We start from the raw sequence: 14,476 nt of genomic DNA, 5'->3' as shown, positions 1-14,476 counted from the left end.
GTTCTCTAAAACTCATGAACTTGTTTTTTTAAGATAATTGCTCACTTTTTTAAAACATTCATATATTCCTAGTTTGGAAGAAGAGTGTGAGTCTTCTCTTTGCACAGCTGTTTTAAGAGCTAGAAATATGGAGCTACACAGAGACATGAAAAGGTTGACTGCAGTCTTTGAGAAGCTACATACATATGTTAGTCTTCTCGCGTTACCAAGTAAGTACCAGTTTTTACTCTGTTGGTTACATTGTGACTGGAAGGTACAGTTTTCCTTTTAGGCCAGGTTTAAAAAAAAAACAAAACAAAAAAAAACCTCCAAACAAATCAAAACTCCAAAATAAACCAATGCCCCCAAAACCCCACTATGCCGACAAACCACGCACAAAACAATATCCCACTTCTATGATAAAGGGGAAAAAAGGTTAACACTACTCTTTAGGTACAGACTGAACTATGGGGCAAGTGAGTTCTGCAGTGTGCTCTGTCATACTGGATCCTCTTTGATCCAGACTGGGAGTCTGAGTGTGCTATAGCTTCTTTAATGCTCTGTACTTTTCCTTCTGGGTAGACATGGGCATGGTGCAGGCCTGAAAATTACAAGTCAGTTGCATGTGGCACATTTTAGATAGTCAGAGTTAACTGTAGAGGAGAATAAAAGACTGTACTGTCAATTGTACTATAAAAACATACATCTTTTGTCATCTTTTAATCATGAAATTGTTAATAAACTACATTTTATTACTAATTACCACTTCTAGCTCCACCTGTTCTATTAAACTACAACTGTCGTGGTAATGACTAAATAAAATCAGGTAAAAAATTTGTGTTTGTGTGTGGGGAAACTGTATCCAAATGCATCCTGTAAAATAATAAGCGGAAACAGTTATTGTATAGCTTCAGGTTATTTCAGTGTTCACTCTTCAGAAAGACCCAGATGGTCCTTCCTACTACAGTGAGCACGTAAATCTTTGTGCATGCATAACTGCTTTTTGAGACCAAAAGAGTTGACATTTGTAAAATATGAATAAAACTTACGAAGCTTGGAAGTCTTTTTACCTGTCTACTCTGGCAAAATTTGGGGGTTGTGTGTATATATATATATATACCTAATATTAAAGGAAGGGGAAGTGTTAAATAAATGGATCTGTTATGATTCTTTAGTTCTAAAGATCATACCCTATTGCAAATGTTTCTAGTAGGTGGAAATCAGATGATGAAAAATCATCATGGTTGAATCTTAATTTTTTTTTTTTCTTTGTGTGGTACCTTTAGGTACAAAACCAGAAGGACTTCTTAGAACAAATTACAACTTTGTGTTTACAAATATTGCTACAAGTCTTCATGGATTTCATGACGTCTTGAAAGGTGAGAGTACAGGAATAGTGGTATGTTTCAGCTTTGCTTTTTTATGTTTAACATAGCGCTCTCTGTAACAATGTTAAATGTGTAATATGTGATAAATCTGGTTTCTTTTGCCTTTACAAACTAAGATAAGTAGTTAGCCGGGTTTAGTTTCTTATTTTAGACATGCATGCATGTTTTCTACTCCTCCATTCTGTTAGCTTTGTTGCTCTAAGTTGCTAGAATATTTAATTGTGGCACTCTAGATCTTCCTGAGCAGTATTACTTTAGTTACAGAACTTCATTGCTCTAGTGGAACTAGCATACAGAATGAAATGCCATTAAATATACATATTTTCCTCCACTTCCGTACTGTTGACATAGGACCTGCCTTCAAAATGGGATTTTTTTCTTACAGTTTTTAGGTTGATTACTATTTTTAATGTGAGTATATAACCAAAGCTTACAAAGAACTGTTTTCCTTTTGAAACTTAACTTCCTTCTTGAAAATGGCTTACGTTCCTTTTATCAGAAGTATGGATATGTTATGTTTTCAGTGAAGTGATCCTAGATTAAAACTCAGGCTTATGATGACAAAGTTGTCTAAGGCAGTATACCAAAGAACTGAGAGTATCTGGAATAAACTTTTATACAATTTGCTTAAAAAGGTGAAAAGCTTTTGAAGCTGGAGGTTATAAGCTGAATTTGAAAATGGTTGCTTAAATAGACAAAAAAATGTAATTTGACATAAATGTTTTCTTTTTCTAGACATTTCCAAGCACTACAGTCAGAAAGCTACTTTAGAACAAGATGTTCCAACTGCCACACAGAAACTCATAACTACAAATGACTGCATTTTATCCTCTGTTGTGGCTTTAACAAATGGAGTGGGCAAGGTAATGGATATTTTTGTTTCAATATAATGTCCCAACTTGTGCAGGTATTTAAAAAATAAACTTAGTTGAATCATTTGGAAAATCTAGGCATGCTTCTGATATTAAAAAATCTGTAATATCAGGTTTGTTCTAACATATTTTCAGGTTACAAGATAAAAACAACAGAATGGGTGATAAAAGTAGATACCATAAAGAGGATGCTTTGCATTAGTAAGGTCTAACTTATGTGGAAGAGCCTGTAGCTTATTTGAATTTCTTGTTGTAAAGTCCATTTTCACTAAGTAATTGTTGTTCTCTTGAAAGAGTAATTGCTTTTCTGAATCTTTCTGGTCAACTTAATTTGAAAAGTTACTTTTCTTGATTTGTCTAGATTGCCTCATTCTTTAGCAACAACTTGGATCACTTCACTACTTCGTTGAGCTATGGCCCTAAAGCAGGAACAGAGTTCATCAGCCCTCTTTCAGCTGAGTGTATGCTGCAGTACAAGAAAAAGGCGGTTGCTTACATGAAGTCTTTGAAGAAGGTTTGTTCAGCCTGCATGCTTGCACAGAAAAAGCACAAATGAGTCAATAGTTTGCATTCCCTTTGGCGTAACCAACTAAGGATTTTCAGTATTTGGAATAGATGTTCCTCTGAGAATATCTGGCTGAAGAAATGAAACCCTTAGAGCAATAATGCTATTGAAAAATAGAGAGCATAGTTACCCTCACAACTGAGGGTATGTGCCAATTCTGCCGTTACCCATTTCCACTAATTATTTCTGTGCCAAGACTCCAAGGAGAAGAGGGTAGCTGCTTATTTAAATTTCTTCTCATATTCACCAGGAGTATGGAGTGAATTACATCATATCCGTATAGTTGCATTCACTAGAAGACAGTGGAGAGCAACAGGGGAAAAAAGCAGCTGAAAGGAGGAGAAAATGTGCTGAGCCAAAGGATTGAACACAGATCTCCTGTTGTCTCTGTTAAAATTAACAATGCAGTGATGGTGCATTAACAGTTATCATTAAATCACTTAATGCAATGTCTGTGAAGCGGACCTTAAGATGCATTTGATCATTAAGTAACACCTGGAGTTTTCTGAGCACTTTTTAATCGGGTGTGCATTTGGGGGCTGTATTTTTTGTGAGCTTAAACAGTTTCTTCTACTGGCTGGTGAACACTGGGAAGATGTTTTTCTTCCCTTTACTCAAGTAAGAAAGGCAATAAGAACTTAAGCGTAGAATACGTATTCTGATCTACTGTGAAACATGTTTTGAGGTTTCTTTATCCTTCTGTAGCCTTGTGCAGCTTCAGTGCCTTATGAAGAGGCTTTGGCTAATCGCAGAGTTCTTCTGAGTTCCACAGAAAGTAGAGAAGGACTTGCACAACAGGTATTCTGGTATTAAATTTTACTAATGTATATGATAGTGTATTTTAGAAATGTAAAGGAGTATAAAATAGTCTCCACGTGTGTGTGTTTGTACATATGTATGCATATACTGAAACTTAAAATTAGACTGCAGATGTATTTATTGAGCTTGAAAGTAAAACTTATCCTTGTCAGGCTGGGTTATCCAAGACTTGTTCTCCTGTACCTGCAGAATGTACGTGTAGTTTATAAGAGACAGGATTATGCCATTGATGTTTTCATTTATAGATATGTGAAGTAAGGCAGTCTTTCATAATTCAAATAAATGGAAAATAAACACAAGAATAAGGCATACTGAAGTATTCATTTCTAATGTTATGCACTGGTTTGAGTGCTCTTTTGGACTATGCAGGATTTATTAGTGCTGGTTAAGAGCAATGATTTTTCTTTTCAGTTAAAGTCTATTAATAGATTACAGGAGTGGTGGTTTGTCTTTCTAAAGACCAAACCTTGACACTAGCATAGAACAAGAAAATGCTAGTGCCAGGCACACATCTTTCAAGTATTCATAACATTTTTCCCTGCTTTGATTTTTCGCCTAATATGACGTTGCCAGTTCTGAGCTGTAACTTTGTAATGCACGTTTCAGACTAATTAAATAATGTGGCCATTTTTGACTCATGACCACAGTTAAGTGTACAGCTTAAATCAGTAGTTGTTTACCTGCTGCATTATTCATTAGCTCACTTATGTAATGGTTTAAAATAACACGGTCTTCAAACATTCCCTGTGTGTGACTTTTTTTTTTTTTTTTTTTTTTTTTCCCCCTTGTGTTCAATAATGTGGACTGTAAACTTTCCCTCCTGAAGGTCCAGCAGAGTTTGGAGAAAATTGCAAAACTTGAACAAGAAAAAGAACACTGGATGTTGGAAGCCCAGCTAGCTAAAATAAAGCTAGAGAAAGAAAACCAAAAACTGAAGAACTCTCTTAGTGGACATTTAACTGAAACTATACAGGAGCGTTCTGTTTTGCCAAATGTAGCTGAACAAAAGAAGGAAACCACAGAAAAGGGTTCGAGGGAACCTCTTAAAAGTACTAGTCTGGTAAGTGACCTTTTTCCTTCAGTAGAGGAAAATCCCACTTTCAGTAGTGGTACTGTTTGATCAGTGGAACACTAATAATGAAAGCTTTTTGACTGTGAAATGCATTCACACTTGGGCTCTTTGTATTTGCAAAGCTGCTTGCTAATACTTTCTGCAGAGTTTGGAACATGTTGGCTTTTGAGACTTTGGTACCTTTAATATCATGGAGACATTTTTGTAGTTCTGTACTTGTATGACTGAGGGGGAAATAACAGATGTTTAACAACTAGATTTTTCTGACTCAGTAGTCAGGAAGCCTTGCAAGTAGTATATATCTCAGGTTGGCTCTGAGTTTCCAGTACTTTTTTCATCTTTTGCATTGTTAAAGCAAACAAAAGTAGGTAATTGGTATTTTTAAATGGGTTGAAAGACTCACTACAAGTTTGTGCAATATAACTTAAAGTTAACTTCAAGCCTTTCAAGTTTTCAGTACTGTCTGGAACGTATATTTTTATATAACCTTCATAGGCACATAGAACATGGGCTCACCAATTGCATTTGGATATGGCATGCGTTCTGTACTTACTCTATTACGTTGGGTAAATGTCTTTCCTCTTTATTGCTAGTATTTAAAGAGGTTCACCTTTCCTCTGAATTACCACTTCTGAAGTGGTGTTAATAGGGATGTCATCCGTAAGAAAGAAACCGTCTACTTAGTTCAGCACTCAAAAGAATTCTTGCTTTTTTTTTTTTTAATTTTTTCACCTGCTCCAGGATAAAAATGATCTGTGTATTATTTTGAAGTAAGCTGGCATCTTAAGTTCTTGGTCCTGTATTTGATTTGTTAGAAGTTTGAGAATGGCCTTTCTTTTAGCCATGATGCTTAATGTAACTCACAGGACAACGTATTGTGTAAATATTTCCCATAAACTTAAATCTCTGGTTCTGCTGAGGTCAGGAGAAAAACTCTCTTGACTCTGTGACGACATTCTTCCCTTAAACTAGTTATTTGCATACACCCCTCTGCTAGGGTTCTGTCAGCGCTTCACACTGAACTATCAAACTGGAAAGGAATTCGGAAGCTAGTCAAGAAATCCAAGATGGGTTTCAACGTGAACAGTAATATTTCAATGTGCTAACTCTGAATTAATTTCATGTAATCAAGCAGTTGTGTGATCATGCAAGCTAGCTGCATCTTGTTGCTTCTCTTGCTTTTACTCTGTGTACATCATAAGGCAAAGGATATATTTGGAGAATTGGTGTCAACTTTAATTCGGTTCAAGGTGTTAATGTATATTATTACCCTTGTTTGTGTTACAGGTAGAAGAAATTAAATTTGGATTTAGTTTTAACTGTTGCAGGATTATTTTTTTTAATGTCCTTCTATGACTGAAGCCAAAATGAGTTGCAGCTATAGTATCTATTTTTGCAGTTCTCACTTTAGCATATTTTCTTCCTTGTTCTAGATTGGAATGTTGACTATAACTACTGATAATGAAAAGGTAATCTGTTTTAAACATTATCGAAGTACATCTGGTAAATACTTCAATTCTGATTCTGTTAAACTTATTCCAGAGGTCTAATTACCAAGAACGATGTTGTATAATGGCATGAGTCACCCATGTAGTCTGTACACTATATCTTCAAGCTTCTGAAATCCACTTATTTCTTAACAGTTCACTGAACAGAAGTAAATTATCTTCTATTCATGTAAGCAGTTTGGAGCAGTGTGAGCTGCAGTCCCAGTCTGCTCTCCGTAACTTGAGGAAAGCATTGGTCTGTTTGTACTTCAGTAACCCTAACTACATTCCAAGCCTCAATTCTTAACTTTTGAGGGAGTGCTCAAGTTGCAAAAGAAAAGAAAGTAAAAAAAAAAAAAAAAAAATCATTGACCGTAGTGCCTGGTGTTTAACACTTAAGTACAGGCTATCCCAAACCAGAGGTCACACCAAAGAAACTTCAAACCAGCTGTCAGACTAAATGTTAACTGTTTTGTTTAGCACTGCTATAATGTAATTCTTGCCCTAGCAGGAACATAGCAGAGTAAGGTTTAGTACTTTCCCTTTTCTGACACTGCAGGGAACTGATGTGTATGTTAGTTTACTTGCCCTTTTCTTCTGAAGGTATGATTAAGAAGGGGGTGGGGGCCAGATAATAACTGATACAAGTTCTTGAAAGCTACTGTATAGTGCTAAATAAAGGTAATGACAAGTCATGCGAAAGCTGCTTCTAGTGGGTTACTCCGTAACTTACAGTAAACTGGTGAGTTGTGGGCTTTTATTTTTTTTTAAAGTTCAAATGTCTAAAACTTTTGGAAAATGCAACATTAGAAATAGTTTTGACTGTTGTGAGCTTCTGAAATGTAGTTATGTGAAGGAATTCTTCCTTGTTGGGAAAAGTCAGTAAGTTTTTTATGTAGGTGAAAGCAGTCCACTTCTGCAGTGGATTTTCATCTTCATTGGAGACTTGATATTAAATCAAGGGAACTTCTTACATCTTCAGTCAGCTCTTTGTCCTTTAAGGAAGTCTGACAGTACAGAGTGACAAATTGCAGAGTGGTCTGCTGTAACTTGTCTGTAGTGTTTGGGGTATTTAATGCTTTTGGGTAGAGCAGCCAGGTCTCGGGAGGGAAGGAGAGAAGGCAGTATAGAGGACGGCATGATGCAAGTGTTCAGTCTAGTAAACGTAAATATCTGTCTGCTTAAATTTTTGCTTTGCCAGGCTCCAGATGTTGAATCTCGTGAAGACCTGATAAAAAACCACTATATGGCAAGGATAGCAGAACTTACATCTCATCTGCAGCTTGCTGACAGCAAATCAGTACACTTTCACGCTGAGGTGAGCATGCAGGCCGTGTGTATACTGAAAACAGTAAATCCCTTTTTGAACTTTCCACAGGCAAGTGCTTTAACAGTGAGTTTAAATATACGGAACATAATGCTTCATAAAAAACCTGTTCCTGGAATATGTGTTTTGGCTGTGGTCTGGTATGCATAAAAATGGATACTGTAGAAAGTTGTATGTATTATTTTTTTTTAATAAATCCTTTGGTAGCCTTGTTCTGGATGTATTAAGAAGTACAATGTGTATCATGTATAGGTTTGTTCATATATGCTGAAGCAGCTGGCTTTAGTTACCAAGCTAGTTTTGACTTCATCTTGAAGTGATGCTGATGCCATTCAAAAATACTTGAGTGTATCATGAAGTGATGAAAATGGCTCTCCTCTGAGAAATTGGTTCTTAGGCATAAGTTACGCTTCAAGAATTAACAAAGTGATTCATTGTATCTGACTTCCTGTTTTCATTTCAAATCATGAGGTAATTTTTCTTGAAAGTAGTGGCCATTTTGATTTGTGTAATTAACCGATGTGGAATATAACCAAGTCTCCAGGTTGACAGTGCGAATCTTCTTAAATATTTTTTTTATAGAAGATAACATAGTGTGGAGGAACCGTCTTTGATATTTGAGCAATGTATGAAGCAAATTGTTTGTGTTGCTTTTTACTTATGAAATATTTCCCAGTATTTATGTGAAAAATAAGATATTTAGAGGATTTGCAATATGATAATTCTGTAAAATGAAAGAAGGATTTAATGTTAACTATTTCACTACGTTTGTGTTTAAAAATGCACACAACCTCTGACTTAACTTTCTGGAAATTGAAGGATTACAGAAAGATGGAAATATTCAAAGCAATCAGTTAAAGACGGCATAAGGTAACTGGAACTAATTTTCCTCTCTTCTACCCTTCCTTTCCTGTTTTGATTGACAGTGTCGAGCACTCGCCAAAAGACTATCTCTAGCAGAGAAGTCCAAGGAATCGCTCACAGAAGAGTTGAAACTAGCTAGTCAAAACATCAGTAGGTTACAGGCAAGTAAAATGTTGTATAATGTAGTAGATGCATTTTGTAATCGTGTGTAAGGGGAAGTTGGAGGAGAAAAATTATGACCATTGAGTACGGTCATGCCTTTACTAGTTATGTGATATAAAAACTCTAATGGTATGTTGAGAAGAGGCTTAAATAGTACACTTCAAATCCCAGGTATAAAGTTGAACATGCTTTCAAAGAAAAGGTTATAGTAGCCAAACTTGTGTGTTAGCATACTTATGTCAAGGCTTTTTATGATTTTTTTATGTTAAAAGGTGTGGCTGTATGACTTGTTTCCCTCTGCAAGGAGAGGATTACTTTGTGTACAGCCAGCACTTGCATCTAATCCTCAGAGTTAGATGTGATACTGACAAGGCTGACTACATATCAGTCCATTTCCTAGGTCTTGTTTCTAGGTTAAAATAATGAAAATGCTGTTTCCTAGATGATAGACTGCATTCTTAATCCTTTCTAGCACCTGGGACTGAAAGTCTTAGAAATGCCAGGGTGTTTTCTTGAGATGGATACCTTAATAGTAAGCAAAAATAACTTTGGGGTAATCTTTAAGAAGCCATTGTTAACAATAGATAATAAACTCTTATTCCAGACATCCTGTGAATGTCCTGTCCCTTTGTCCTTCCCCTCCACACAGTTCAGAAAGGAGCCAATAGTAAAATAAAGTGTGTATAAATATTCAGTGCTTAAATGCCTTTGCGTTTTGTTCATATTTAGTTCATATCTTTATTGCTCACCTATCTGAGATGGTGAGTACTTAAAATGCTCTATACAGGCAGTGAATATAATGAATTAAGAATTGTTTATGAACACAAAGTGCTCTTTTGATGTATTCCCTTAACCGATTCCACATTTAATACCCAACTCAACATGAGATGTTCATCTCCAATTACATATTAAACTTCCTAAGAAAAGATGGCAGGCACACCATTTTTATGTCTAGTAGGCTGCATAATATTGAATCGTAGAACTGTTTATGTTGGAAGGGCCCTCTGAAGGTAATCTTGTCCCCTCCTTTGGTCAGAGCGGAGAGAGTTCAGATCAAGCTGTTGAATCATGAGTTTCCTGTACAGCCTTGCTGGGCTCCTGCCACAGTTGCTCAGCTTCCTAAGGGTTTGACTGTTCTTTGCTCTGTCCTTGATCATTCAGCTTTCCTGGGGCCCTTTAACTTCCAGGGCAGTTCTACCTGGGATCTTGCCAAGCAGACCTTGAAAAAGCCAAAACCTACTCTTAAATCTCAGGTTGCTGTAATTCTACTATTCATCTTGCTTGCTTCCCTCAGGATCTTAAGTTCCACTAACTCATGGTTGCTGCAGCCAAGGCTACCATTGGCTTTCACATCCCTGACCAGCTTTTCCTTATTTGTGAGTAACAGGTCCAGCAGAGAGCCTCTCTTAGGCCTATTGATCACTAGTATCAAGAAGTTCTTTACCACACTCAAAGGAACTCTCGAATTGCTTGCATCCCACCTTGTTGCCCTTCCAGGAGATGTCAGGGTGGTTAAAACACCTCACGAGGATCAGGGTCTGGAGTTATGAGATTTCTGTCTACTTGTAGCAAATGCCCCCCCATATCATCCTTGTTGGTCTCCTCTGATTCCTACCTGTGAGATCTTTGTTGTCTTCAAACCACTCTTTCACGTAAAGCATGACTTCTCCCCTTCCTATCCTGTCCTTCCTAAAGTGTCTGTATCCCTTCGTTGTTGTGTTCTAGACATGCACACTATCCCACCATGTCTGTCTAATGCCAGAGGGGTCATAGCTCTGCAACTGCATGTGGATTGCCGATTCCTTCAGCTTTGTATGCCACCTCTGTTCATGTACAGGCTGTACTCTAACCCTATAAACTTTACTTGTTTCTTGGCTGGAAGCAATGTTGGAAAACTTAGCGGTTAGTCGTTTATGTAAGCCACTAAAAGCAGGGGGGAAAATATAAAGGAAACAGAGCAAAAATAAGGGGAACAGACCATGCATGAGACTTCAGGTAGAAGAAAAATAGCTATTGAGTTTCTTGCAGTAAGTGATTTTTTTTTTTTTTTTTTTTCCAATGGTTTAGCTTAATTGCACACATTCAGCATCAACAGTATAGCTTACTGAGTGGAGGTAGAAGTTGGCTGCTTTGCCAGTTGTCACTAATATTCAGCAAAATCTTCTGTTTTTTTTTTTTCCCCCTTAGGATGAATTGATGACAACAAAGAGAAGTTATGAGGATCAATTAAGTATGATGAGTGACCATCTCTGCAGTATGAATGAAACCTTAACTAAACAGAGGGAAGAAATTGATACACTAAAGATGACCAGTAAGGTAAGTTGCCGGGTGTTGACATCAGGCACTGGCTGCAGTTTGGAGGTCTGTGGGTTGCATTTGGCATTCCTGCAGTATTACCCTTTCACAAACCAATTCACCAGCTATAGTTCTCTTTCTCGTCCAGTTGGAAAGAAAACTCCAAACCTGGTCCTGCACATTTTAGTGAAGAAATAAGTTTTGCAAAATGTATATGTGGGAAAGAAGAAACACTTCATGTCACTGCTTCAAAGTAGGCTTTCAAAGTGTACCTTCTGGATGATCGGCACCTTCTTTTGTTTATATCTGGTGAAAAGAGAACTATTTGCAAATCCATCTACTGATACCGTGTATTTGATTAGCTTACTAATAGGAGTGTCCTTCCTGCACTCCTGTCTTGTTTGCAGCATACTCCATTCTTGGCAGCTATTCTGTGTGTTATTTCGATAGTCTAGCTTTTCTGTCTGTTGAAGTTTTCATTCCTACATACACCACTTAAATTCTTCTGTGACCTTAAAATGCGCACTTAAATTTTTTTTCCAAGCAAAGAGTCTATCCACTTACCAGAAACAAGTTTTTGACTTCTCTTAATGTTAATGATGACAAATACAGAAGTCGGCTGTTTCAAGCAGTTAGTGCTTAAACCATGGTATATGTTACTCTGATGGTTCTAGGGAGAAACTGATCCTGTGAAGGCCTTTACCGTTCACTATTCTGGCTGTGAAAGCTAGCATTATTCTCCTTAATTGTGGAATGCACAGAAGCAGATTTCACTGAAGGGTTTAAAAAAAAAAAATCCATGTTTTTCTTAAAGGTCCCATGACAGTGATATTTTTTTATTTTTTATTTTTTTTTTAATCTCAGACTCTTCCACTCATGTATAGAACTGTTTTTCTTCAGATGTCTGAGTGTTTTGACTTGCCGTTGCAATCTTTTAAAACTACTTTTTGGTGTATAAGCTCTTGGGTTTTTAGAGGGAAGGTCTTGGCTGCATACTGAGAACAACACTTCATGTTTTTATAGAATGTTTTCTGGAATTTTTCACTTGTCATACTTCTAAGACTTGAAGTGGTACTCTGTCAGTAAGGAGGTAGTTCAGCATCTCACAACAGTAGACATGGATTTTCAAATGCTACAAAACATAGCTAGCTATTCACTTGAAATCAAAACAATGCAGTTCAAGCCATTATCACTTGGAGAGAGTTGTTGGTTAGATTAAAAACAAATGTTATCTTAAGGAAATAGGAAGACAAGAAATTGCCAGCAAGTAACTCTTGCACAAAAGCTTATTTTAAGCTACATTTGCTTTGTGGAATTGTTGCAAGTCAAATGTGAGTTGGTTAGCTGTAGAATAAATTCTTTTCTAAACTAGGAATATTCTGTATAGACAGAGTTAAAGTTAAATTTGTTTTGGAACAAAATGATAAGGTGGGGAATTGATTTTAATTTGAGGCAATTATTCTATAAGGTTTATATCTGAAATATCACTTCAGGGTGAATTATGATTTGACTTGCCTTCACTGCCCTTACAATATTAGTGGTGTTAATACAATTGAGTGTCTTGGGACATAAATCGAACATCTTTTTTTCCATGGGTTTCAATTGAGGTAAGGTGCTGTTGTGCTTATTTGAAATACTTCGTACTTTCCACTGTTATGTCTGTAAAGATAGAGGGATTTTCAGAGCAAGCTGTTACAAGCTTCCATTATTAAAAGCCTATGAACTGTTTATTTTTATTTTTTAGATCTGTTTTTCTGTTTGCTGTAGACATAAGTTATCGGACATCAAGCTTTATATGTTGTCTGTATAGATTTTTTTTTTTTTTTTTTAATCTGAACTGTTCACTTTTCTTGTTGCAGGGAAATTCTAAGAAGAATAAAAATCGATAGCTTGCAGCTCATCGATAGCTTGCAGCTCATCAACTGTCTTCGGAAGCTGCTGCTGCACAGGATGCAGTTAGTGAATGTTCACTGTCCAATTCCTGCTTGTTACAGGAAGCAGAGGTGGTATTGGGTCTAGTAAAAACTGATTTGGTGCTGTAAATGGCTTTAAAATATTTAGAACTTGTGACAGGTAAAACTTAATGTTGGCTCTAAACCAGGAAATACACACTGTGGATAATTTATATAGTAATTACCTTCAGTTTTTACTGTGCACTTTTTAAAACTAGGTTTTAATTTCATGTAATAACTCCAGATTTTGTATATTTTCAAATATGATTATGCATAAACAAATTTGGATCAGTGCAGTAGTTGTCTATTTTTGAGTTATATGTTAAATTGTCAACATGTGTACATTCCTTAACTTGTTAATAACAGTTTAAAAATTAATTTTGAGTCTCTTTTGGCCATGCAAGATGTGCAGTTACTGTGAATGTCTTATTCCTGTTCTCAGCCCTTTTGAATTAATTGGAATTGTAGCTTTAAATGATTTCTATAAATTCACACAAGTAAATGGGATCACTTTTATTTGAGACTGCAATAGTAGAAACTCTTGCTGCTTGTATTTGGCACTTTGGATTTTGAAGTGAAGAGCACAAATAGCTGAATTGGGATACTTCTATGAAATTGCTTTAAGCCCTTACGTAGGCATTTGGCTTATACATACATGTATATATTGGTTGAAATAGCTGTTTAAAGCTAGAGGAAATTGTGATCGTAATTTGCCCCAAAAGAGTAAAGCAATATATGTGTGTAGAATAGATCAGCTTACTGTGCTGTCTTACAGTAAAGAATAATATGAAATACGTAGAAGATTTAAACACTGAATTTGCAAAAAGTCTTCATGGAATTAAGTCCTGATGGAATTAAGTCCTGATGTATTCACTGGGGGGGATGCACGTGGCTTTTCCTGTGTTTTGGGAAGTTTGTGAACTTTAGGACTCTTCTAAGATTTCTTCTTTTAAGTGAAATCTAATACCATCAGAGTTCACAGCATTGATTTTTTTTTTATTTTTTTTTTTTTCATTTTTTTTAATCAGATGCTGTGCTGCTCCACACTTTACACTGATCTTCTGTTCCATAATTTGCATTATGGCACTTACTGGAGTAAACCCTTATGAGTCAAATGACGGCTGTGTTGATACGTATTATTAGTATGTAATAATAAAATCAACTACACGAAACCAGCTTGACTTTTTTCTTGATTCTGGTTATACCCAGGTTGCACAATGTGGTATTGTGGTGAGATGTTAACAGCTGTTCCTGGTGAGGTGAGCTTAAGTAATTAAACCAGTCTAGTTACTCTTAGTAGTGCTTCTCTTTGCTTGAGCCCGGCTGTATTTCTGTACCTAATGTGTGCAAAGTACACTGAGTCAGCGTTAGCATTTCTCACCTTTTTGTCTGCTGAAAGCAAACAAGCAGTGTATCTGTACTCATCGCAGCTGTGCAACTGTTCTGATACAGTTTTTTCGCTTAAAGGCAAAATGGATGTGGTCATGAAACTGGAAAGGAGATGGGGTTTCTTACTAGCATCATGTTGAGTTTAAAACTACATGGTGGTGCTAATAGGGGTTGGGAAGTGTTTACTTTCTCTCAAACTATTTTATTGAAGCAGATACAGCTTCAACTGTTTCAATTAGGGTTGGAAGCTAATTGCTTTCTTCCAGTTCTTTTGAAGCTGCCTTTTCTGAGGACTTTCATCTTGT

At 36.4% G+C, this 14,476-nt stretch overlaps 1 protein-coding gene across 2 annotated transcripts in view; it reads left to right on the top strand.

Annotated features, from left to right (window-relative positions):
* PPP1R21 (protein phosphatase 1 regulatory subunit 21) overlaps positions 1-13,949 on the top strand; it is a 32,029-nt gene extending 18,080 nt beyond the window's left edge. For both annotated transcript variants that reach the window (XM_082480430.1, XM_082480429.1), the window contains 11 exons: positions 73-209; positions 1,266-1,358; positions 2,103-2,230; positions 2,601-2,753; positions 3,510-3,602; positions 4,450-4,683; positions 6,129-6,164; positions 7,384-7,500; positions 8,436-8,534; positions 10,723-10,851; positions 12,690-13,949. In XM_082480430.1, coding sequence (XP_082336556.1) covers positions 73-209; positions 1,266-1,358; positions 2,103-2,230; positions 2,601-2,753; positions 3,510-3,602; positions 4,450-4,683; positions 6,129-6,164; positions 7,384-7,500; positions 8,436-8,534; positions 10,723-10,851; positions 12,690-12,719 — 1,249 coding nt within the window. In that variant the 3' untranslated portion in view covers positions 12,720-13,949. The remainder of the gene's footprint in view (positions 1-72; positions 210-1,265; positions 1,359-2,102; positions 2,231-2,600; positions 2,754-3,509; positions 3,603-4,449; positions 4,684-6,128; positions 6,165-7,383; positions 7,501-8,435; positions 8,535-10,722; positions 10,852-12,689) is intronic.
* Positions 13,950-14,476: the final 527 nt, after the last annotated feature.

Source organism: Vanellus vanellus (assembly GCF_965231255.1).
Source record: "Vanellus vanellus genome assembly, chromosome: 3".
Lineage (NCBI taxonomy): Eukaryota > Metazoa > Chordata > Aves > Charadriiformes > Charadriidae > Vanellus > Vanellus vanellus.
This window is presented reverse-complemented; position numbering and strand designations above follow the sequence as displayed.